General features: G+C 38.1%; 1 protein-coding gene across 1 annotated transcript; it reads right to left on the reverse strand.

Annotated features, from left to right (window-relative positions):
* Nucleotides 1–8,009: 8,009 nt before the first annotated feature.
* NDUFB5 (NADH:ubiquinone oxidoreductase subunit B5) lies at nucleotides 8,010–23,117 on the reverse strand. Its single transcript, NM_176656.4, is given in 6 exon segments — nucleotides 8,010–8,676; nucleotides 12,405–12,511; nucleotides 13,541–13,602; nucleotides 14,366–14,432; nucleotides 15,681–15,769; nucleotides 22,988–23,117. Coding segments are annotated over 6 exon segments (570 nt in total). The 5' UTR covers nucleotides 23,112–23,117; the 3' UTR covers nucleotides 8,010–8,555.
* Nucleotides 23,118–23,170: the final 53 nt, after the last annotated feature.

The raw sequence follows: 23,170 nt of genomic DNA on the forward strand, positions 1-23,170 counted from the left end.
CCTGGGCTGCCTACCACTGAATGGTCTTCATAAAGGAAAATTAAATTTGTATCTGTTTAAGTTACCATTTTTGAAAGAGACAGTGGGAAATGCTTTGTTACAAGTAGTTGAATACAATTTCTAAATGATACAACTACATTAGAGAATTTAAAAATACAGATTAATTTTTAAAAATTCTTATTACTTAGGACTAAGTACTCTATTTTTAACATGTGAAAATCTTCTACTTTTATTATTTCAGATATGTATAGTAGTTTGAATAATGATCCCTCAAACATATTCACATCCTAATTCCTGTGAATATTATCTGGAAAAAAAAAGGTCTGTGTGTGGCTTGTGTGATTTAAATTCGGGATCTTAAGATAGGAAGATTATCTAGATTATCTGGGTGAACCACAAATGTAATCACAAATGTCCTTATAAAAGAGAGGCAGGGGCTTCCCTGGTCAAGAATCCGCATGCCAATGCAGAGAACATGGGCTCAAACCCTGGTTCAGAAAGATCCCACATGCCTTGAATCAACTAAGCCCATGCACAACTACTGAGCCAGTGCTCTAGAGCTCTCAAGCTGCAACTTTTGAGCTCAAGTGCAGCAACTGTTGAAGCTCTCAGGCCTAGAGCCCATGCTCCCCAACAAGAGAAGCTGCCATAATGAGGAGCCCATGCACCACAGCAAAGAGTAGCCCCCGCTCGTTGCAACTAGAGAAAGCCCACACACATCAATGAAGAAAGAACATAAACAACAACAACAAAAATAATAATAAATAAATCTTTTTAAAAAGAGAGAGAGAGGCAGAATGAGATTTGACACACAGAAGAGGAAACAGCAATTGACCACATAGGCAGAGATTGGACTGAAGTGACCACAAGCCAAGGAAAGCTGGCAGCCACCAGCAGATGGAAGAAGCAAGGATGGGATTTCCTCTGGAGCCTCCAGAGGGAGAAGAGACCTGCTATCACCATGATTTCCACTCAGTGATACTGATTTCAGACTTGGCTTCCAGAACCTTGAAAGGATAAATTTCTGCCATTTTAATACCAAGTTTGTGGTAATTTGTTACAGCAGTCAGAGGAAACTGATGCACCCTGAATTACCTTTCTGCTTCTCTTCTAATGAGGAACTAATGGTTTTCTTCCAAAAACCACCTGTTGTTTTCTGTTTCTGTTCCTGTGGTGGCTCAGATGGTAAAGAATCTGACTGAAATGCAGGAGACCCAGGTTTGATTCCTGGGTCAGGAAGACCCCCTGGAGAAGGGAATGGCCACCCACTCTAGTATTCTTGCTGGAGAACTCCATGGACAGAGGAGCCTAGCAGGCTACAGTCTAGCCATATGGTCTGGCTATATGGACGATAGCCCCCCAGGCTCCTCTGTCCATGGGGTCACAAAGAATCAGACACAACTGAACGAGTAACGCTTTCACTTCACTTCTTAACTCCTACCTCCCAACATCTCATGCCTGACTCTCTAGATGCCCAGAATATACTTGGTAAATGTGTAAGTTCACACATTTTCCCTTTGCCCACTTCAGATGCAATATTCCACAAAATACACGTGATTAGTCACTGACTACATGATAAAAACTCACCTACGGGGGGAATGCACAAAATAAAATTAAAGGATAGACTGGTTTTGCAAGAATTGAGAGTTCAGAAAGTTTACTACTGAAAAGAATGTGACATGGAAGGCAGTCTGGACTGGGACAAGGACTTTGGTCTTCCTCCTCACAGGCAGTGGAGAGTCACTGAAGGCTGTTGAACAGGAAAGTGACTCACATGAAAGTGATCTTTGAGGAAGGTAAGTCTGGTGATCCAGTGTAGCACAGGCTGCAAGGAGGGTGGCTGCTGCAGAAAGAGCAGCAAGAAGTGACCCAGCCAGGGAGAAGCAATGGAAATCATGTTTTGTGAGGGAACTTGTAAAAATCGACAGAACATTGATGGGGGAGATAAAAGGCCAATGTTACTTTTTAAAGCATATTTATTTACCTATTATTTGGCTTCGCCAGGTCTTAGTGGTGGAATGCAGGATCTTTCAGTTATGGCATGCGAATTCTTAGTTGTGGCATGTGGGATCTGGTTCCCCAGTCAGGGATTGAAGAGTTCTCATGAAGCAACTAAAAGGGAATGGGGAGTGTGGAGTCTTAGTCAGGGACCACCAGGGAAGTCCCCAGTGTTACTTTGAGCTACAGCTATCCCGCTCTACTTCCTAGTTACACCACCTGAGATAATTAATTAACTGTTCCATACTTTGGTCTCTAAATTGGTAAAATGTTAGGAAGATTAAAAAAAAAAACACACACACACACCAAAACTTTGTGTATGAAGAAAAAAGTCATGTAAGAATTGTACTTTTCCCTCACTTTCTTCTCATTCTCATTGCCTCTTTCTTATTCTATTTTTTTAAAAACTCAGATACCTTCTCCGATGTGGAATCTAAAATATGACACAAACGAACTTATGAAACAGAAAGACTCACAGCCACGGAGAAGACTTGCCAAGGAGGGGTGAGAGTGGGAGAAGGATGGATTGGGAGTCTGGGGTTAACAAACCCCATATATATACAGGATGGATAAACAACAAGGTCCTACTGTACAGCACAGCGAATTATATTCAATAACCTGGGATAAACATTAATGGAAACAAATATAAAAAGGAATGAATACCTTTGAATTACTTTGCTGTACAGAAGAAAATAACACATTATAAATCAACTATAATAATTTAAAAATCTCAGATATCTCCTAAATTCTCTTGAAATGATGACATGACAAAAGACCACAGAGAAAGTTCCAAGGTATACAAAGAAGTCATGATATTCTAATGAAACTTCTGACAGATAAATACAGCGTCATTCATCTGAATTGTGTTGTATTATTTCCACTGTCACTGTGACACCCCCAATAAATATAAGCAGTTTGCAAGAACAGATTAAGTACCTATTTCTCAAGAAAAATTTGTCCTATGAAACTAATCAGAGAAGGTAAAAGACAAAGGAAAAGGAGGAGGAGAACGAAGATAGATGTACATAGACTGGGTGACTAAAACAACTAACATTTATTTTCTTACAGCTGTGGAAGCCAGCCCAAGATAGAGGTGTCAGCAGGTTGGTTTCTTCTGAGGCTTCTTTCCTTGGCTTTAGATGGCCATCTTTCCCCTGTGTCTTCACATGATCATCCCTTTGTAAATATCTTTCTTCTAACCTCCTCTTAAAAGACCAGTCATATAGGATTAGGGCCAACCAAATGACTTCATTTTAACTTCTTTAAAGACCCTATTTCCAAATATAGTCATATTTTGAGAGGCTGGAAGTTAGGATTTCAGCATACGATTTTTTTTTGTGGGGAGCACAGTTCAACCCATTTGTATGTGTGTGTGTGTGTGTGTGTGTATATATATATATATATATATAAACACACAAATATTTGAACCTAATTAGATGTAGGGCATGCTAAGTTGCTTGAGTCGTGTCTGACTCTTGCAACCCCATGGACTGTAGCCCACCACACTCCTTGAATGTCATGATGAACATACCAAGGAAACCAGAATTGAAGGAGACAAGTGTACCCCAATGTTCATCGCAGCACTGTTTATAATAGCCAGGACATGGAAGCAACCTAGATGTCCATCAGCAGACGAATGGATAAAAAAGCTGTGGTACATGTACACAATGGAATATTACTCAGCCATTAAAAAAATACATTTGAATAAGTTCTAATGAGGTGGGTGAAACTGGAGCCTATTATACAAAGTGAAGTAAGTCAGAAAAAACATGAATGCAGTATGCTGCTGCTGCTGCTAAGTCGCTTCAGTCGTGTCCGACTCTGTGCGACCCCACAGACGGCAGCCCACCAGGCTCCCCCATCCCTGGGATGCTCCAGGCAAGAACACTGGAGTGGGTTGCCATTTCCTTCTCCAATGCATGAAAGTGAAAAGTCAAAGTGAAGTTGCTCAGTCGTGTCCGACTCTTAGCGACCCCATGGACTGCAGCCTACCAGGCTCCTCTGTCCATGGGATTTTCCAGGCAAGTGTACTGGAGTGGGGTGCCATTGCCTTCTCCGTGAATACAGTATACTAACACATATATATGGAATTTAGAAAGATGGTAACAATAACCCTATATGCGAGATAGCAAAAGAGACACAGATGCGTAGAACAGTCTTTTGGACTCTGTGGGAGAAGGCCAGGGTGGGATGATCTGAGAGAATAGCATTGAAACATGTATATTATCACATGTGAAACAGATCGCCAGTCCAAGTTCAATGCATGAGACAGGGTGCTCAGGGCTGGTGCATTGGGATGACCAAGGGGTGGGATGGGGAGGGAAATGGGAGGGGGGGTTCAGGATGGGGAACACATGTAAACCCAAGGCTGATTCATGTCAACGTACGGCAAAAACCACTAAAATACTGTAAAGTAATTAGCCTCCAATTAAAATAAATAAATTTTTAAAAATAAATAAAAATGTCATGATGAGTGATTTGAAAAATAAAAATGTGATTAAGGTTAATTATAATCGATAATTAGAGGATAATTTCCAATGTCAATGGCTGCTGCTGCTGCTAAGTCGCTTCAGTCGTGTCCGACTCTGTGCAACCCCATAGACGGCAGCCCAACAGGTTCCCTCGTCCCTGGGATTCTCCAGGCAAGAACACTGGAGTGGGTTGCCATTTCCTTCTCCAATGCATGAAAGTGAAAAGTGAAAGTGAAGTCGCTCAGTCGTGTCCGACTCTTAGCGACCCCATGGACTGCAGCCCATCAGGCTCCTCTGTCCATGGGATTTTCCAGGCAAGAGTACTGGAGTGGGGTGCCATTGCCTTCTCCGATGTCAATGGCACTACTATCTTAATGCAATATACAAGAAATGTCCAAAATCTGGGCATGTACCTGGAGAATATATTAATAATTCATCCCATCATGACCAAATTATTGCCTTTTTAATTCTCCATTTGATTTTATAAAGGCAAGTTTCCATTTGGTACTAATGTTTTTGACACCACTAACCTTTTAAAATTGTCCCTCTTAACAGAGAGCCAGGCCTTAGGCAACAAAATCTAGGTAGAATATAATCCATAGTTATACCTGTGATTGCCATTTAATTATGACAAAGGACTTATTTTCTATTCATAGTCATAATATAACATTTTTTTAAAATGTAAGTTTGAAAAGGTCAAATTAAAGAAGGTACTAAGTATATATTATATGTGAAAGTAAAAACAGAGACAGATGAAAGTGAGGACTGCAATTTGGAAATAATTACGAAAGAAGAGATTAAGCCCAGGGAATTTATTGCTATACTGCTAACTCCTTGTGACCTCCAGCAGAGAGTATTTGTTTCTAATAAAAACAGTGGTGAATTTACATTGTAGAATTTTATACATTTGACTTTTCTGTAACCTGGAAATAATTTTAAAAACATTGCTCATTGGCTGTAGTCTAACTGTAATCCCATTACTCTTTAAAGTCAACAGGCCTGAAGCCGAGATAGTGTGTGTTATTCAGCAATTTTCTTGAAAAAGGAATGCAACATCTCAATCTTTTGTTGACCAAGGTCTTTATCACCTATTACTTAAGTTTGAAAAGGTGTGTAGTAGGCTGTTGTCCCCTTCTCCTTCCACCTTCAATATTTCCCAGCATCAGGGTCTTTTCAAATGAGTCAGTTCTTCACACCAGGTGGCCAAAGTATTGGAGTTTCAGCTTCAGCCTCAGTCCTTCCAATGAATATTCAGGACTAATTTCCTTTAGGATGGACTGGCTGATCTCCTTGCAGTCCAAGGGACTTTCAAGAGTCTTCTCCAACACCACAGTTCAAAAGCATCAGTTCTTTGGCACTCAGCTTTCTTTATGGGCCAACTCTCACATCCATACATGACTACTGGAAAAACCATAGCTTTGACTAGACAGACCTTTGTTGGCAAAGTAATGTCTCTGCTTTTTAATATGCTGTCTAGGTTGGTCATAACTTTTCTTCCAAGAAGCAAGCATCTTTTAATTTTATGGCTGAAGTCATCATCTGCAGTGATTTTGGAGCCAAAAAAAATAAAAGTCTGACACTGTTTCCCCATCTATTTGTCATGAAGTGACGGGACCAGATCCCATGATCTTAGTTTTCTGAATGTTGAGTTTAGCCAACTTTTTCACTCTCCTCTTTCACTTTTATCAAGAGGTTCTTTAGTTCTTCTTCACTTTCTGCCATAAGGGTGGTATCATCCGCATATCTGAGTTTATTGATAATTCTCTCGGCAATCTTGATTCCAGCTTGTGCTTTATCCAGTCTAGTATTTCTCATGATGTACTCTGCATTTAAGTTAAATAAGCAGGGTATGGCATCACCGACTCAATGGACATGAGTTTGAGTAAACTCCGGGAGCTGGTGATGGACAGGGAGGGCTGGTGTGCTGCAGTCCATCAGGTTGTAAAGTTGGACATAACTGAGCAACTGAACTGTAACTTAGGTGCTTTGCATGCGTCATCCAGTGATCCTCACAACAGTATTGTAGGATGAAGAATTCACATTTTAGAGATAGGGCTTAGAGCAGTGAAGGAATTTTTGCAGTATGAGATAGAGGGAAGATTAAATATAAAGCTTCTGGTGTCTGGCTGGTGCAGCAGATAGCAAATAGATAAGTAGTCATGATTATTGTCACAGTGTTTGGCAAGCTCAGGATTTAGTCTTAAGTCTGTTTAGTTCAAGCCCATGTCTTTATATACCACCACAATGGGCCCTATAGAAACACAGGAAAAGAAAAAACGTAATTTAAGATTCATGTTAAAGCTATGAATCATTCACTAAGTAGATCTTTGTCCCTGTCTACTATGTTCCAGATGCTATAGAAAGAGCTTCCAACCATCCCTTGTCTCCGAAGACTAGCTCAGGATGCCACAGGTTGCTATAGTGCCCTTTCTCCCCAATGCATGTAATTTCCTATTTAATGCCTATTGCCGGTGCTGAAGAGTAAACTCTTTGGAGGAAAATGTCTACTGTGATGACCACTTTATCTCCAGTGGGTATCTTCGTGACCCACTGGAGATAATAAAAAAAAGTTTTATTAACGCTTTCCTCCAAGAACACTTTCAAACTGCTTTTAAAAAATCTCTCCATTATATCTGTATATGACCCCAGCTATGCTAAAAAAAAAAAAAGATGCAAGAAAATTTCTCAGATTTCTTTATGGATGGTGGGATTATCAGTATTTCTTGTAACACTTTCTATATCTTCTAGAAGTTTTTGTATATAATAATAGAAAGGAGAAAACAAAAGTTATTAGTGTTGAAAAATAACATGTGAAGTCTAAAAATACTGAACATAAAGGTACGTAGGTGTAGCATCATGAACAATGTCCTCTGACAAGACTTATCTGCTTCCATGCTCCTTCCCCTTCTCCTACAAAACTGAATGGTTCCTGCAAGCAGGGGCTCAGGGATAGGACATCCTTCTCCCAAATACTCTGGCAGAACTATGAGGTGGTAATTCGATTGCTTCAGGAATCCTCAGATCAAAATCTGCAAGTAGCTGGGTGAGGCAGCCCTCTTCTGGGGTAATAAGAAAATGCAACCACACCAAAGGATGATGGCTGGATTGTAAACGGCCCTTAGGGCACAAGGGTATTCAAAAGCTATTCACTGAAAATGAATTTTTGAAGCTAAAAGTTCATTTTGGAAGTTGAAGCATTAAGTATGTGTCTAAAGTCTCTGAGCTTCAATTTCTCATCTGTAAAATGCAGAAAGTAATAGTACCTCCTAAGGTCATTTTGAAAATAAAGTGAGTAAATTCAGTTATTCAGCACAGTGCTCAGCAGACAGTAAATGCTTAATAAATGACAGGCATTATTTTAGCTTTTACTCATTTCACAATTTTTGCAGTGATTATTTTACCTTGTGGAACCCCTCCAGTGTTTACAAAAAAGGACCCTAAGGAATATTGTATATTGCATCTTAAAAAGAAATGAACATGTGTATACATTTAAAAAGAACAATTTATGGCTAAAAACCATGAAAACATTAAACTTTGAGATGTGTTCACTGAAAAATTGTTTATTAAGGTGTTAATGTTTTATATAGTTGATTCAACATTTGTATAACTTAAAATTCTGAGTTGCCCTTGAGTAATCTAGGTATCTACAACACTCACATGTATGTAAATTGCATATTTCCTGATATTCAACACAGGTTTCTCTAACTTCCATTTATCAGACAAGTAAAACAATACACCTTTATAAGTTCACAAATTCCGATTTCTCTGAATTTTTTTTATCATATTCAAACCTTCTTAAAAGAGGAAACTGAAAGCCCCAAACCAGAAACCTGAATCTGCCTTTCACAATATATATCAAGTCATCATGATATACGCTTTAAACATCTTACAACTTCATCAGTCACACCTCAGTAAAGCTGAGGAAAAAAATGAAATCGCACACAAAACCGCCTTAATCTGAACCAATATTGAGAAACAGAGCATTGAAAATGATCTTTCATTTATCACACAGAAAAAATACAGAATATATTTAGTAATTTATTTTCACCTAAAGACAATATACTTTGTACTTAGAGAAACAAAAGATTAGTTGTCAGGGGTTGCTTTTGGAGAATGATCAATAAGTTCCTTATCGATGGTTGGATAGTGAAACCAGGGGCCATCACCTCTTGCTCTCATTAATCTTCGTACTTCCAGCTCCTTTAATCTGTAAGAAATAGAATAGTGATGTTGTGATTACAGCATTTCCAATTATAAATGTAATGAATTATCTCTGTAAAGAACAACCACTTGAGAGTCTTGCTTTTGTGTAAAATATAATGTCCCTCCACAGATCCATTGATACACACCTATAAGCAAAATTTGGGACTTATTTTGGCTTTTATTATCTTGCTTATGTAGTTAGCCAATGAATATTATTTTTAATCCCTCAAGCATCACTTGAAATGATAATGAATTCTCTCCTCCTGTCCCTGTTCTTTGTCTGGGCAAATCACTTTCACTTGAACAACGGTAATGCATTTCCTGTCTTCTTGCCTTTTAAATGTTAGGAGAGTCATTTACAGAATGTCTACTATTATGACTATCTGTTGTGCCAAATGCTAGGAATTAAAAGAGGAACAGGCCTTCCTGAGGAGCGCACATGCCGTCTACACTGGCTGCCCATCACTATTAGGACAGAAGACCTTTCGAGAGCAGGGACGGTGTCTCATTCACTAGCCACCAACATCACACTGAGCCTGGTCAACACTGGACAGACCATCAATACTGGTAAAGAAAAGGAAAACCAGGATAAAGAAAAACATTCTCCAACTCTAAGATCTACTTATCCGTCCTCCGCCTTCTTTACAAACTGAATAATCTCTGGTCTAGAAAGATAGGTTCATTTTTTCACAGCCAAGCCTTTGTGTAAACTACCACACATTCCTGGAATAATCCCTTTTCCATCAGGCCTTTTACTTTCCATTTTTATAGACTACATAGATACTAACTTTTTACATCACTGGAAATTTATCATAGTTATTTATTAACTTTATTAACCTTAACCAGCTTACCAACCCAATCTATGACAGATAATATATCTTTGCGGTGGTATAAGATAATATATTTATATTTATTAAGAAAATATATTTCTCTTTTGGGGCGATTAAATACAATCTTTTTCTTTTTTACTCTTTAGAATGTAATTATTCAAAATGAAAGTAATTAAAATATTCATCACAGAGACTGGTTAAACAAATTATGGTTCACCCATATAATGGACAGCCTACGCACCTGTTAAAAAGAATGAGGGAAATCTACGTAAATAGTAACATGGAAAGGAGGGGCCAGATATACTGTTAGGTTAAAAAAGCAAGGTATAAAATGAATATGTGTACCATCTTCCCATTTCATTAAAAAACAGAAAAAAGCATTTGTGACTGTGTATATATACACATGAAGAGAGTATTAAAAATTGTGGAGGGTTGAAACTAACAGTTATCTCCCTATGGAAGACAGTCCCTTCCTATTTTATGCCTTTCATTTACGATTCAGTTTGCTATACACCTAAACATGTATTTTTTAAAAAACTGTAGATACTCCCCATTCCATGCTCACACTGGCATTTTTATTTTAGGGGTAAAAGTCAGAGTCCTGCTTTTATTTTTACTTTGTTTTGAAATTATTCACAATCTCCATATGTCTAAGAAATTTTAGAATCTTGTGTTTTACCAAAGGTATATGTCTGAAGTTCAAAAATGTCCAAAGTTAACCAAATATGAGGCATAATGCTGAACACACTCTTAAATACTTAGTAACAGTTCTATATGGTAACTACATATACATGTAATTTTACATCCAGAAAACAAGCTAATCATATGTTCATTTAATCATTTAAATATTCTTCAATACCATAGCAATTTTTGTAAACTACAAAGTTAAAACAGAACGAATGGGAAGTAAATCAGTGTAGCCTGGGGTCAAGAGTTGAGGAAGGGGGTTGACTGAAGGGACAGGAAAGGGACTCACTAGGTGATCAAAATGACCTGATTGTGGTGATTTCAGTTTATTTTTGTCAAAACTCACTGAACTTAATGGGTACATCTGATTGTATGTAAACCTCACTCCAAATAGCAAAATAAATCTCAAATAAGATCATATTTAAAAGTAGCCAAAGGAAATATGAGCAAACATTAAAAAAATAATTTGGCACTTGTATATTTACTTATTTTATTACTCACAAAGGCATACACATGACATAAAATTCTGGAAGCTAAAGAAAAAGACTGACAAACCTAACAATAATTAAACAAGTAATTTATATAAAGTAATTAGAGTGTCAGTATCTAGTAAGTGTTCAAAATATATTAGGTATTACTGCACTTTTTTTATCTGAAACATAAAAACACTATGTTGCAAAAAAATTCTATACTGTCAGAAGACAAATGACAAGCCAGAGAAAACAAATCTGCAACAAAAACAAAAGGGGTTATTTTAATCAATGCACAAGTTAGTAGAAAAATGGGCAATTTATAAAAAAGAAATACAAATAACCAATAGATGATGAAAAAATGCTCAACTCTGCCAAAAAATACAGAATTGAAATGATGAGATAACATTTTCAATGATCTTATGAGCAAAAATATTTAGGTTTGATAAATTCCTTTACTGGGAAAGGTATGGAGAAACAGAATTAATTTCTATGTATTGATGACAGAAAAGACAACTGGTACAACTTTTTAAAGAGGAATCTGACAAGAGCTATCTGAAATGTAAAGCATGGGCTTCCCCGGTGGCTCAGTGGTAGAGAATCTGCCTGCCAATGCAGGAGATACAGGTTCGATCCCTGGTCTGGGAAGATCCCACATGCCTTGGAGCAACGAGGCCTGTGTGCCACAACTTCTGGACCACTGCTCTGGAGCCCGCAGGCCCCAACCACTGAAGCCCGCGCCCCCTAGAGCCCATGCTTTACAAGAGAGGCTACCACAATGAGAAGCCCATGCACCACAACTGGGGAGTGGCCCTGCTTGTCACCAACCAGAGAAAAGCCTGTACAGCAAAGAAGACCCAGCACAGCCAAAAATAAACAAATACATTTTTTAAAAATGTAAAGCATAACATGTGGTTAACAGAGCCACTGCTAGGAATTTATATTCCAGATATACTGAATAAATAAGCAAAATACATACGTAAGGATATTCAGCACAGCACAATGTACAATATCAAAAAACTTGAAAAGAGCCTAAAAACCAACAAGAGGTCCCCTACTGGTTAAAAAAATTAAGGCACATCCATGCAGTGCAACTATTAGAAAGAATGGAGTATATGTTATTACAGGAGATCATCAAGATACAGTAGGCCCTCCCTATCCTCGGAGGGCTGACTGTTCTACACCATTTTATACAGAGACTGGAGCATCCTCAGATTTTTGATATCTGCTGGAGGTACTGGAACCAATCTCTCACAGATATCAAGGGATGACTATGTATTTACATGAAATGAAAAAACGCACAGAACAGTGTTGGTAACAGGATTCCATTTGTGTTAATACATTTTGTAAATGATATATACAATATATATTTTTAATGTAAAAACTTTTTCCTAGGAATGTATACAAGAAATCATTATTAAATAGTGGTCACCTTAAAGGATCAGATTGGGTGCAGAAGAAAAGGGAATCGCAGGGAGAAGGGGAAGGAGAGGCCTGCTTTGCACTTAAAGAGTCAGGACATTTCCTGAATTCCTTGTAATAATGTGACAGATATTATCCCGAATAGTCTCCTAGTCTCCAATGCATCATCTTTAAAGATGGCGAAGATCCTCTCGCCATCTTCACCCTTTTACACAGAGCATCTTACAGTGTTGAAGAAATTGTTTTATTAAATTTCTTCCTGTGGTTTGCAACTGTAGGAAAGGATTTTCTTCCCTGCACTCCACCCCCCACCCTTCTTTTACCGTAATTCAGCCTTTTCAGCTTCAATTTGAAGGATAGCCATTGTTCTTTCATAATTCTTTTCAGGACCATCAAAGAAAGTTCGGGCAATCCATCTTGATATAGGATGCTACAAGTGAAAATTTGTTTTAAGATTAGTGTCTAAAAAGTACATCACTTTTCCAGTGTACTGTTTTCCTAAAAGGACCATCTCAGGTTAATCAGTAATACTTTTATGTAATCTGTTCTGTAGATACTGTTTTTGTCTTCATTTACAGGTGAGCAAATTCTATAAGACTGTACAGTTACTAGGTTGCAGTGTCTGGACTCAGGCCAGTCTGACTCCAAAACTTGTGCTCGTTCTTATTACACTATGCTCTGAGTATCTTAAGCGGCAGATTTCAGCGTGAAAGCTGGGGTTTGGTGATCCCAAAATGGAGCTGTTTTTACCAGTGAGCAAAGATAAGCTAATTGTATGGCTTTACCTTAAGATTTAATAATGAAATATTTCTTTTCTAAAATGTAATTCATTCAGATAACAAAACATGGAAACACACACTGTAATCAAGGCCATCTTACTACAACACTTATAAAGACAAGTAACAGAATTAATCTGGGACTTTAGTAGCAATGGCAGTATGGTAAAATGATTAATTCATAGTGCAGGTGCTGGAGTCAAGACCCTCTAGGTTCCAATACTGACCCTATCCCTGAAACAGGTCACCTACTTCCTTTTAAGATTCAGCTTCCTTAGCTTTAAAGTGGGAAAAATAATAGTACTATTTACATGGAATGAGATAATATTTGTAAAACACTATCAAAATGCCTGCTACACAGTGAGTATTCAACAAATCATAGCCAGCATTAGTATCAGGACAATTTTTCCTATGGTGTAGAACATAGGATAAATTTTGTTACTATGCTAGGTTAATAACATAGTACAGAGTCGGTCTTTAAAAAATCATGAAGCTTAAGGTAATATAACAATGCAGATAATTACCCAAAGAAATTGCTTACAAAAAGTGAATACAAAATGCATCATTTATTTGATATAAAAAACTGAATTTAAAACTGTATCACAATTGCTAAATTAAGCTATTAACCAGTACACTGACAAGGCACCTAACCCTGCAAATAACTTTTAGTGACCTATACCAACCTTGAAATATTCCCAGTGTTCTGGGACGTAGCCTTCTGGAATTTCTGCTAACTCAGCTTCACCTAGTAAGAGAAAACACTGATGTTCAACTTTAGTAACAGGAGTTTATGTTAATTTTTCACCATTTAAATAAGAAACCTATCTCTTGTGGTTTTAAAGAACCTTTTGGTTTGCAGCAATGAAGATGTCTAATATTTTAAATTCACTTCAATCTGGTGGAAAATCATTCACTATATATTTTTTTAGATGTCTTCTATGTGTAAGGCTTTGCATATAGGTATTATACAAGAGTTCTCATTTTGTTTTTATTTAGTGTAACAAGATATAATAAAAAACAAATTATTCCTCTGAGTTTCCCTAAACCTCCTAAGCAAAATATTCAAGGATTGAAGTTTTAGAAGTACTTCGAGCAGAATTTCCCAGGAAAACCTAGTATTTACTGTCATTCACAAATCCATCTTTTAAGAAGATTATAACTTTCTATATTCCAGGATGGATAAAAAAATTTGTTCTATCCCTCAGCTTGTTTTCCACCTGTATTTCTGTTTTCCTCATTCAGACTTATCAAAGCTGGTTTGAGAAGGAGGAAGAAGTCAGGTCTTTAATGTGGTCTATAAAGTCAGTGACCTTAAAGGTTTTTTGGGGAAAACAGTTAGAAAAAGAACCACCGTACATTACTGCAGATTAAGATTTGGTTGAAATGAATTCTCATGCTTAAGTTTTTATTTAAAGAACTTTCCCTTCTAATATCCATAATTTCTTTTTTATATTAATGTACACAGGTCTTAAAAACTTACTAGTCTAGTTGGTGGGGAAGATACTCACCAATGAATACATTTATCAAAGTTATGCCAATTGCTACTGGAATCCCAGTCAATAAAATGTAGAATCTCTGTTAAGATTAAAAAAGAAAAAAAAAGTTTTCACATAACCGTTTCCTATCTTTCCTCACACTCAAACTACCCTCATTACATGATTTCCTTATATTTCTTATAAAATAAACTTGCCAAATTGGAGATGTGATATAAAGCGATATATTTCTATAATTTCCTTTTGCTCTAGTTTTTAGATGCCTACATTTAGCATCAAAAATTAAAGAAAAAAGTCAGATTTCACAAGTATAATGCAATATATATTTAAGTGATTTTTCAGTTTCTAGTTAAAGCAATGTATTAAGGGACATTTATTTATTTAGCTGTGTCTGTCCAGTCTTAGCAGTGGCATACTGGATCTTCTTGAGTCATACAGGACCTTGTTGCAGTGCATGGACTCTCTAGTTGTGGCTTGCAGGTTTAGCTACTCTGCTTCACATGAGAGATCTTAGTTCCCTGACTAGGGATGGAATGCTCATTCCCTACATTGCAAGATGGATTCTTAACCACTGGACCACCAGGGAAGTCCCAGAAATTTTTATATTAAGAATAAAAATATAAGAAGATGAAGATGATTTCTAGAGTTTGAGTTGGTCATCACAAAAAAAGGGGGAGGTCAACCACCGGCAATAAGAAGGGCATTACGTACAATAGGAGGCAGGGGAAGGTCTAAGGGGCAGCCAGTGGGTCATAGCTTTAGGAACAGTGGCAGAGTCCGGACAATCTTCCACCTTCTAAGTCTTTACTTTTCCTTATAGACTATTGAGATACAAATATATGGTTAATACCCTGCTTCACTCTCTGAGATCAATGTTCCTAAACAACAAAGAATTAAAAAATCATCTCAAAATAATGGAGTTATATATTTAAAGAAGTCCTTCAATGAGTTCTTTGCTAATTTAAAGAATATTTTAGTAACACAAATAATTATTACCAAATGAATCCACTTTCAGTTTTAAAATTTATAGACTGGGAGGGGGGTAGAGAACACAGCTGATTATTTCAAAACCCCATAATCTTGAGAAGAAAGAAATAGCTCAATTTATACCTCCAATATGTCTGAATTTTTCTTGAAAAAAGGAGTCTCACTAATTTAAAAATAAATTCAATAACAAACCAGACCTTACTACAAAACCTTGATATTTTTTGAGAAAAGGAATATGCATTTACAAAACAGAATCTTTTGTAAAAGAAAGATGTTTACTAAATAGGAAAAAAAAAATTCCTGTTTATACGTAGAGTTTAGTTCAACAAAAGTTTTAACTCACCAGTAATTTCAAAAAACGTTTGTCATAGAATCCGGAAGGCTTGATAATAAACAGTCTTTTCCCATGGTCTCCACTGTGTCGCACAGGAGCTAAAAATATTAAGTTGTCCTGTTATATACAAGGCTTATATGGAATATATTGTTATATTTGGAGATAAAAATCAGATTATAAGAAAATGTACATGCATAAATGTTTAATATGAATCATCATAAAGCGTCCCTTCTCTGCCAAAATATATATGTGTGTGTTTAAGATGTACTGTTCTAAACTTTAACTCTCCTCATTTTTATTCAACATTGTCATTTTTATTCATCAATATTCAAGACATTTATTGAAAAAATATCTAAATGATTATTAGAATTTGTTCCAGTAGCAGGTAGGAAGATCAGAGACTCTTGGTGGATCACAGAACTCTTTACTTATCTCTGCAATAAATATTTGCTAATGCTGCAAAAGAATTTAAATTGTCTGATATGATGAGGCAATATACATTAGGGACTTGATGCAAAATAAATGGAAAGATAATTATTCAATCCAGCAGGAATTTGAATTATTAAAGGAATTTCAGTCATAATAGATGTCGGAAAGATTGTACCCACTGCTCAAACTTAAATGTCAGGGACGACCTCCCCTCCTCCTGAAATCTACTGTTTAGACCCAGATGACATCTTATCCTCCAAAAAACCAAATGCTTCCCAGCTAAGACGAGAGCTCTCCTACCTTTGAACTGCTGTATACTCTACTGGTGTGCAAACCTGCTTTGATTGCCCCAGTGAAATCTAAGTACCTTGAAAACAAGAACTGTCTTTTAAAATTTGCTATTACCTGCAGCAGCTTGCAATGAACTTAGAAGGTTAATTCACAAGAGAATTAGAAGCTAGCGTGAATTTACTAAGTATAAATCACACTACTAAGGCCTCTAAAATAACAAGAGAATTTGACAAGGTAAGTATGTAGTTCGATAAATCATTCGAAAGATACAACAGAAATTTTTGTGGAGGAGATTAAAAAAATGGGCTGGATAATAGTACAAACCACTCACTAATTCAATAAATATTTAAGTGCCCACTATGTACAGGTCTTTGCTAGGTATATAGCATAAAAGGTATATAGATCCTGCTGGGAGAGAAAAAGTAGATAACAAAATTACAAATCTATAAGGACAACAAAGGAAAGAAAGGAATATAGTATCAGAAAAGAACAGGCCCCAATTAAAGTTCCTCTTTAGACAGGTTGGTGGGGTCTTAGGGGAGTACAAGGAAGGTACATTATAAACCGAGAGAAGTAGCAAGTTAGATAAAACTGGTAACGGGTAACTGGCTGATCATACCCAAAAGCTACAGATTATCATGCAGTAACCTGCCAAAGGGTTCTCTCATGATTTCTATGAATGGCCTAGATGAGGTGGAGATGGTATTCCTGACATTACAGAGCTACTGCTGTAAGAGTGGCTACCACACCAATGACGAAATAGGATCCTCCCCAAATCCCTCCTACTGCATTTACAAAAGGCTGAATCTAAAAGGATTAAGTATAGTAAGTGGGAAGTCCTGCCTGAACCATCCAGAAATTTAGTTGCTCACAAACTTAAGAAAAGTCATTGGTGGAAGTTCTCTGATGGCCCAGTGGTGAGGATTCTGGGCTTTCACTGCTGTGGCCCAGGTTCAGTCCCTGGTCCAGGAACTGAGATCTGGCAAGCCCTGTGGTGCGAGCAAAAAGAAAGAAAGGAAAAGAAAAGTCACTGGTGTCATGTGGTTATCAAAAAACCTCAAAGGTAATCCAATCTTAATCTGATGTACCAGAAATACAGGGTCAAAACAGAAGGAACCCTCAACCCACCTCTTAACTAGACCTGCTGAAGCATGTCCATCCTCGAGTACACTGTTTTAGAGGGACAGTCTGGAGCATGCCCCAAGTTAGGCAACTAGGATGGCAAACACGCTGGAAACTGACCTGCTGAAAACATGGAAGCTTACTGGTCTACAAAAAAGAAGTCAGGGTGGAGACCAGACAAGTGTCTTTAAATAGCTGAGGGTTGTCAACTGACAAGGGCTGTGCTGAACTGAAAGGAAGAACTAGGATCAATGTGTGAAAGAGTATTTTTAGCTTAATACAAGAAAGAAGTTTCTGACAATTTTAGCAGTTGAAAATAAAACTGAACTGCCTCTCCAACCCCCACTCTGAAGTTATTTGAGTGTCAATAATGGAATATAACAATGCATACTACAGGGGGTTGGCCTAGAAGATTTCTAAGATCTTTTCTCTCAAAGAATCTGACAGATGGCTCCTCTTAGAATAAAATAAAAAGACATATCTTTCCTACTGGTCAATCTGAATGATTTCCTTCCATCATTAAGAACTCCTTCCTGCCTTCACGTTTTTGCCCTTACTTTCTCCTTTGCCTGAAAGCTTTTCCTTAGGCTCTTTGAATGGCCACCTCCTCATCCCATCCTTCAGAGATAAGATCAAATGTCACCTCTTCAAAGAAGTCTTCTCTGACTACCCTATCCAAAGCTGGTCGCCTACTTATTCTCCTTAATGTCATTTGGTTATTTCCTTTAGAACAATGAGCGCTAAACTGAATTATTCAGTACTGTATCTCCAGTGCTCTTTAGTGTCTGCAAGTGGCAGGAGCTCCCTATCATTGAATTTACGTTTCTTAAGTAGATAAAAAGTTGGGAGGGAATCCTTTTTTTGGGCCCTGAAAGTAAATTCAGAAGAGACAGTACAGTCTCAACTTTCCCTTTCAGACAGAAACATATACACACAAACATACATACAAGGATTAAACTCTGTGTGGGGTTTTAGGGACAACTGTTTATGAATACAAGTATTAACAAATACAGAAACTATAACAGAAAAAAAAATTATGGAGGAAAGCTTGGACTGGCTGCATTCTAGCAATATTAAACAGTAATGTAAACTTCTTGCTTTCATCACATATAATTACTCTACTGTTGAACAACAAATATTCATGTCATTAAATGTACCAGATAACTGTTATACTATTAACTGTTCTAAAAGATACCTTATAGTACTAAACTCTTTTCATGATTTGTTGTTGTATTAACAGTAGGACCATCTGCTTACAGTCTAAAATCATTAGCGTGAACACTGCTTACAACCAGCTGGCTGGCAGGATTTCTGGAACTCAGATCCTTCTGCCACAAAAACAGGCATTTCCTACCACTCCCTAAAGCCTGGAATTTCTCAATTAATTAATTAATTCATTAATTATGTGGAAGTAAGGTTTCAATAACCATTTTTTTTTAATGTAAATAACTTCAGGAAAGTTATGTTGTGGACAACTGTGATACTTGTGAGGATCAAATAGTTCAATGTAAGATTTTTGTGTGTGTCTCTAAGACAACCCCCAAAACTAATTTTCTTTCCCTCATTCTCTGACTATTCCCAATTAATTGTACCACCAACTCAATTACCCAGACTAAAAATCTCATTTGTCTTCCTACACCTCATCCATCAGTTGTCAAGGCCTCTTGACTCTAAAATTCAAACTTTCCATTTCTCTCCATGCCCATTTCACCTCACTGGCTTAAGTAATCAACACGCTTGATAAGTCCACCAAATATTTAGAGGCATCTTCCTAAAACATACTACTGATGCTGCTCTTCTGCTAAATATTCTTGGCTGCCTACCAACTTGTTAAGATATTCTGGCTTTGTATTCAGCGTGTATGTGCTAAGTCGCTTCAGTCATTCATATCTGAATCTTTGCAACCCCATGGACTGTAGCCTGCCAGGCTCCTCTGTCCATGGGATTCTCCAGGCAAGAATACTGGAGTGGGTTGCTGTGCCCTCCTTCAGGGATCTTCCAACCTCCTTCAGGGATCTTCCTAACCAGTGATCGAACCAGCGTCTCTTACATCTCCTGTATCAGCAGGCGGGTTTTTTATTTTTAACACTAGCACCATCTGGGAAGCCCTTTTATATTTACCAGCTGCCCTAATGTGGTCCTAACTTCCCTTTTTGCAGCCTTCTCTCTCAACACCTACCAATTCCAAGAGCCCCATTTTCAGATGTATCAGAAAACACATCCTTTATCTTTCTGACAATTACACCTCTTAAAACTGTCCCTAGAACCTATTAACATGCCCCATCATCCATGTCTGAACTAAGTCCACACTGCTTTGTTTATAAAATCATTTTAATACTCTTCTCAGGTTTTCAAGTCATAATATACCGACATCAGCCTTCAACACAAAAAGCTCTCTGCAGCTGAGGAGAGGACTTAAGCTCATTTCTAGAAATTTAATAATTTAGTTAAATAGAATATTTAATCTGTGCTGAGGGTGATGATAACATGGCAGCACTAAATGTTTAAGAAAGTTGCGGCCACGGGGCCTTGAAGAAGGTAATGCTCCGGGCTGCAGACCCTCCCCACTCACTCTTTACCACTACCTTTGAGGTAAGTTAAAATTATCACTCTTTTTTTTAAAACAGTTCTTATGGTAAGAGATGTTTACTTCAAAATAACATTTCTAGAAAGATGCAAAATTATGCGGAAGCACATCTCAGGGTTATAAATACTTGTCAGTGAGAATGAGACTGGTTTTATTTCCCTGTCAAGTCAACAGAATATAAGCACATTTGTAGTAAAAATCCTCTTAAAAAAAAATCCTCTATTTTTGAAGATGAAGAACTGTAGGTTCTGAGTAATTAAGTACCTTTTACTTAACTTCCCAGATGTGATGACCCAAATTCACAGAATTATTGAATTCTGGAGCCAGAATTGAAACCTAGGCAGTCCAGCTCCAGAGGAAACAAAAGCAGCAAAGGCTGTCTACTCTGCTGGATCTTACGTTCTCAGAGAGGCAGAGAATGTGTGCAGGTGTGCCTGCATGCACTCAATTGCTTAGTCGTATTAACTCTTTGTGACCCCATGGACTGCAGCCGGCCAGGCTTCTCTGTTCATGGGATTTCCCAGGCAGGAACACTGAAGTGGGTTGCTATTTCCTTCTCCAGGGGATCTTCCTGACCCAGGGATCAAACCCACATCTCTTGCATCTCCTGTACTGGCAGGCAGATTATTTACTACTGTGCCACCTTGGAAGCCCAGAGGCAGGCATAAACTATAAAAAGCAGATTATTAACTTTTACTCCACAGTGACAGATTAGGCTTCACACGCAAAATACTTTTGAAAGCAGGTACACAGCTAAAACACAGTAACACTCGCTACAGCTATTATATCCTTTGCTGCTCTCAGTGGAAAGGGTGTAGAGTACCTGCAAGGATCCTTCCAGAACTTCAAGAACGGGGAGTAGTGTATAAACAGAATCTAGGAGTGAAATTTTACCTCCGTTTAAGGAAATAGATGGGGAAACAGTGGAAACAGTGTCAGACTTTATTTTGGGGGCTCCAAAATCACTGCAGATGGTGATTGCAGCCATGAAATTAAAAGATGCTTACTCCTTGGAAGGAAAGTTATGAGCAACCTAGATAGCATATTGAAAAGCAGAGACATTACTTTGCCAACAAAGGTCTGTCTAGTCAAGGCTATGGTTTTTCCAGTGGTCATGTACGGATATGAAAGTTGGACTGTGAAGAAAGCTGAGTGCCGAAGAATTGATGCTTTTGAACTGTGGTGTTGGAGAAGACTCTTGAGAGTCCATGGACTGCAAGGAGATCCAACCAGTCCATTCTAAAGGAGATCAGTCCTGGGTGTTCTTCAGAAGGACTGATGCTGAAGCTGAAACTCCAATACTTTGGCCACCTCATGCGAACAGTTGACTCACTGGAAAAGACTCTGATGCTGGGAGGGACTGGGGGCAGGAGGAGAAGGGGACGACAGAGAATGAGATGGCTGGATGGCATCACTGACTCGATGGACGTGAGTTTGAGTGAACTCCGGGAGTTGGTGATGGACAGGGAGGCCTGGTGTGTTGCGATTCATGGGGTTGCAAAGAGTCAGAGACGACTGAGCGACTGAACTGAACTGAATCTCCAGATAGGCATGATCAAACACTATGGGGCAGCAGGGGGTATGTGAAGACGATATGTGTAATCAGAAAAGACTTACAAAGGTCTTTTATCAAGGAATGTGAGCACATGTGGCTTTGTAGCAGGTTCAAATTCCTGCTGGAAATTCGTTGAATACCATTGGTCCTTTCCATCATTTTTCCATTAAGTCCCTATGTATAATGCCTCTTCATGTGAAATGGCATAACTCAAATTAAATTGGGAGAAGAGCAGTAAACAGAAAAAGATATTTTTAAGTTGGAGAGGAACCTTTCTGCCTTTAAATTTCACTTCTTCTGTATCTACATCTATTGTATAGGACAAATAGCTCACAGCACATTTTCGATCAAGAGGATTAAATGAATATCATTAATATCTATATGATGTCCAGCACATAATACATGCTCAATAAGTGTTAGCTGTCATTATTATTATTCAGTTTAATACAGTAGTGAATTATCTTTGTAATAATTGAGTTACAGTTTCCTCATCTGTAAAATGGGGATAACATTGTATTCACTTTGCAGAAACCAAGAGGGAATCAAACAGAATGAATGCAAAGCATTTGATGCTTTGCTATTAATATTATGATTATTCATTCCCCTTGAGTTCAATCCACAGTCTCCAAGAGGCTCCAAATAACCCTTCCACGACTGCCCTGACTTTCCTAGGACCTAGGAAAAGACCTACGATCTTCATATAGGTCCCTTTCTCTCTAACCAAACATTAAGAATAATTATTTTGTGACTGCATTGATATAAAACGAATACAATTCAGGCTAGATTTACCATCACATACGCATTAACATTACAGTCCTTTACCTTCTGATTTTAAAAGAAATGTAAATGAAAACATTTTCGTGGACACCTTAAAGTATCATAAAGACGGATCACTGTGCCTAGAGAAGGAATTAGCCCCGAGCTCTCCACCTGACCATATATTAGAATTAGCATCGGCAGGATCCTCAGCAACATGACTTCCCACCTTGTGAGAGTAAAATCTAGCGCAGGTGCAAAATACAAAGAATCGTGTGCCTGAGAAATAGAGATCTTAGTTCTTTGCTTTCTAACCTCTTTCTAATCTCAGCTTCATCCACAAATTAGCAACAGGATAGGTGAATGACAAAGCGTCTCAAAAATTCTAATTACTTAAATACGATCGACCTGATTACTTCAGGAAAGCCCTCAGTTTCCTCATGCTCCTTCTCACAAACCCCAAGTCCTCAATTCATTCCCGGCTCCCTTCGGATTCCACCAAGGTCACCCGGGAAGAGCCCTCCATCTCTCCTCCCGCGTTCCCTAATCTCGCTTTCTCCCAGAGCTAGTACTCACCGACAGTCTTCGGAAAGTCACGGGTGAGGAAGCCTCCGAATCCAAGTCGGGTGCCAAGACGGCGGCCGGACAGAGCGGCCACTGCAGAAACCGAAGCCCGATGCAAAAGACTCATGGCCGCCATGGCTACTACGGGCAAGAGAACACCAGGGGAGAGTAACGGAGGCCGAGAGAGCCAATCTT

This window comes from Bos taurus, chromosome 1 (genome assembly GCF_002263795.3).
Source record: "Bos taurus isolate L1 Dominette 01449 registration number 42190680 breed Hereford chromosome 1, ARS-UCD2.0, whole genome shotgun sequence".
In the NCBI taxonomy this organism is placed as follows: domain Eukaryota; kingdom Metazoa; phylum Chordata; class Mammalia; order Artiodactyla; family Bovidae; genus Bos; species Bos taurus.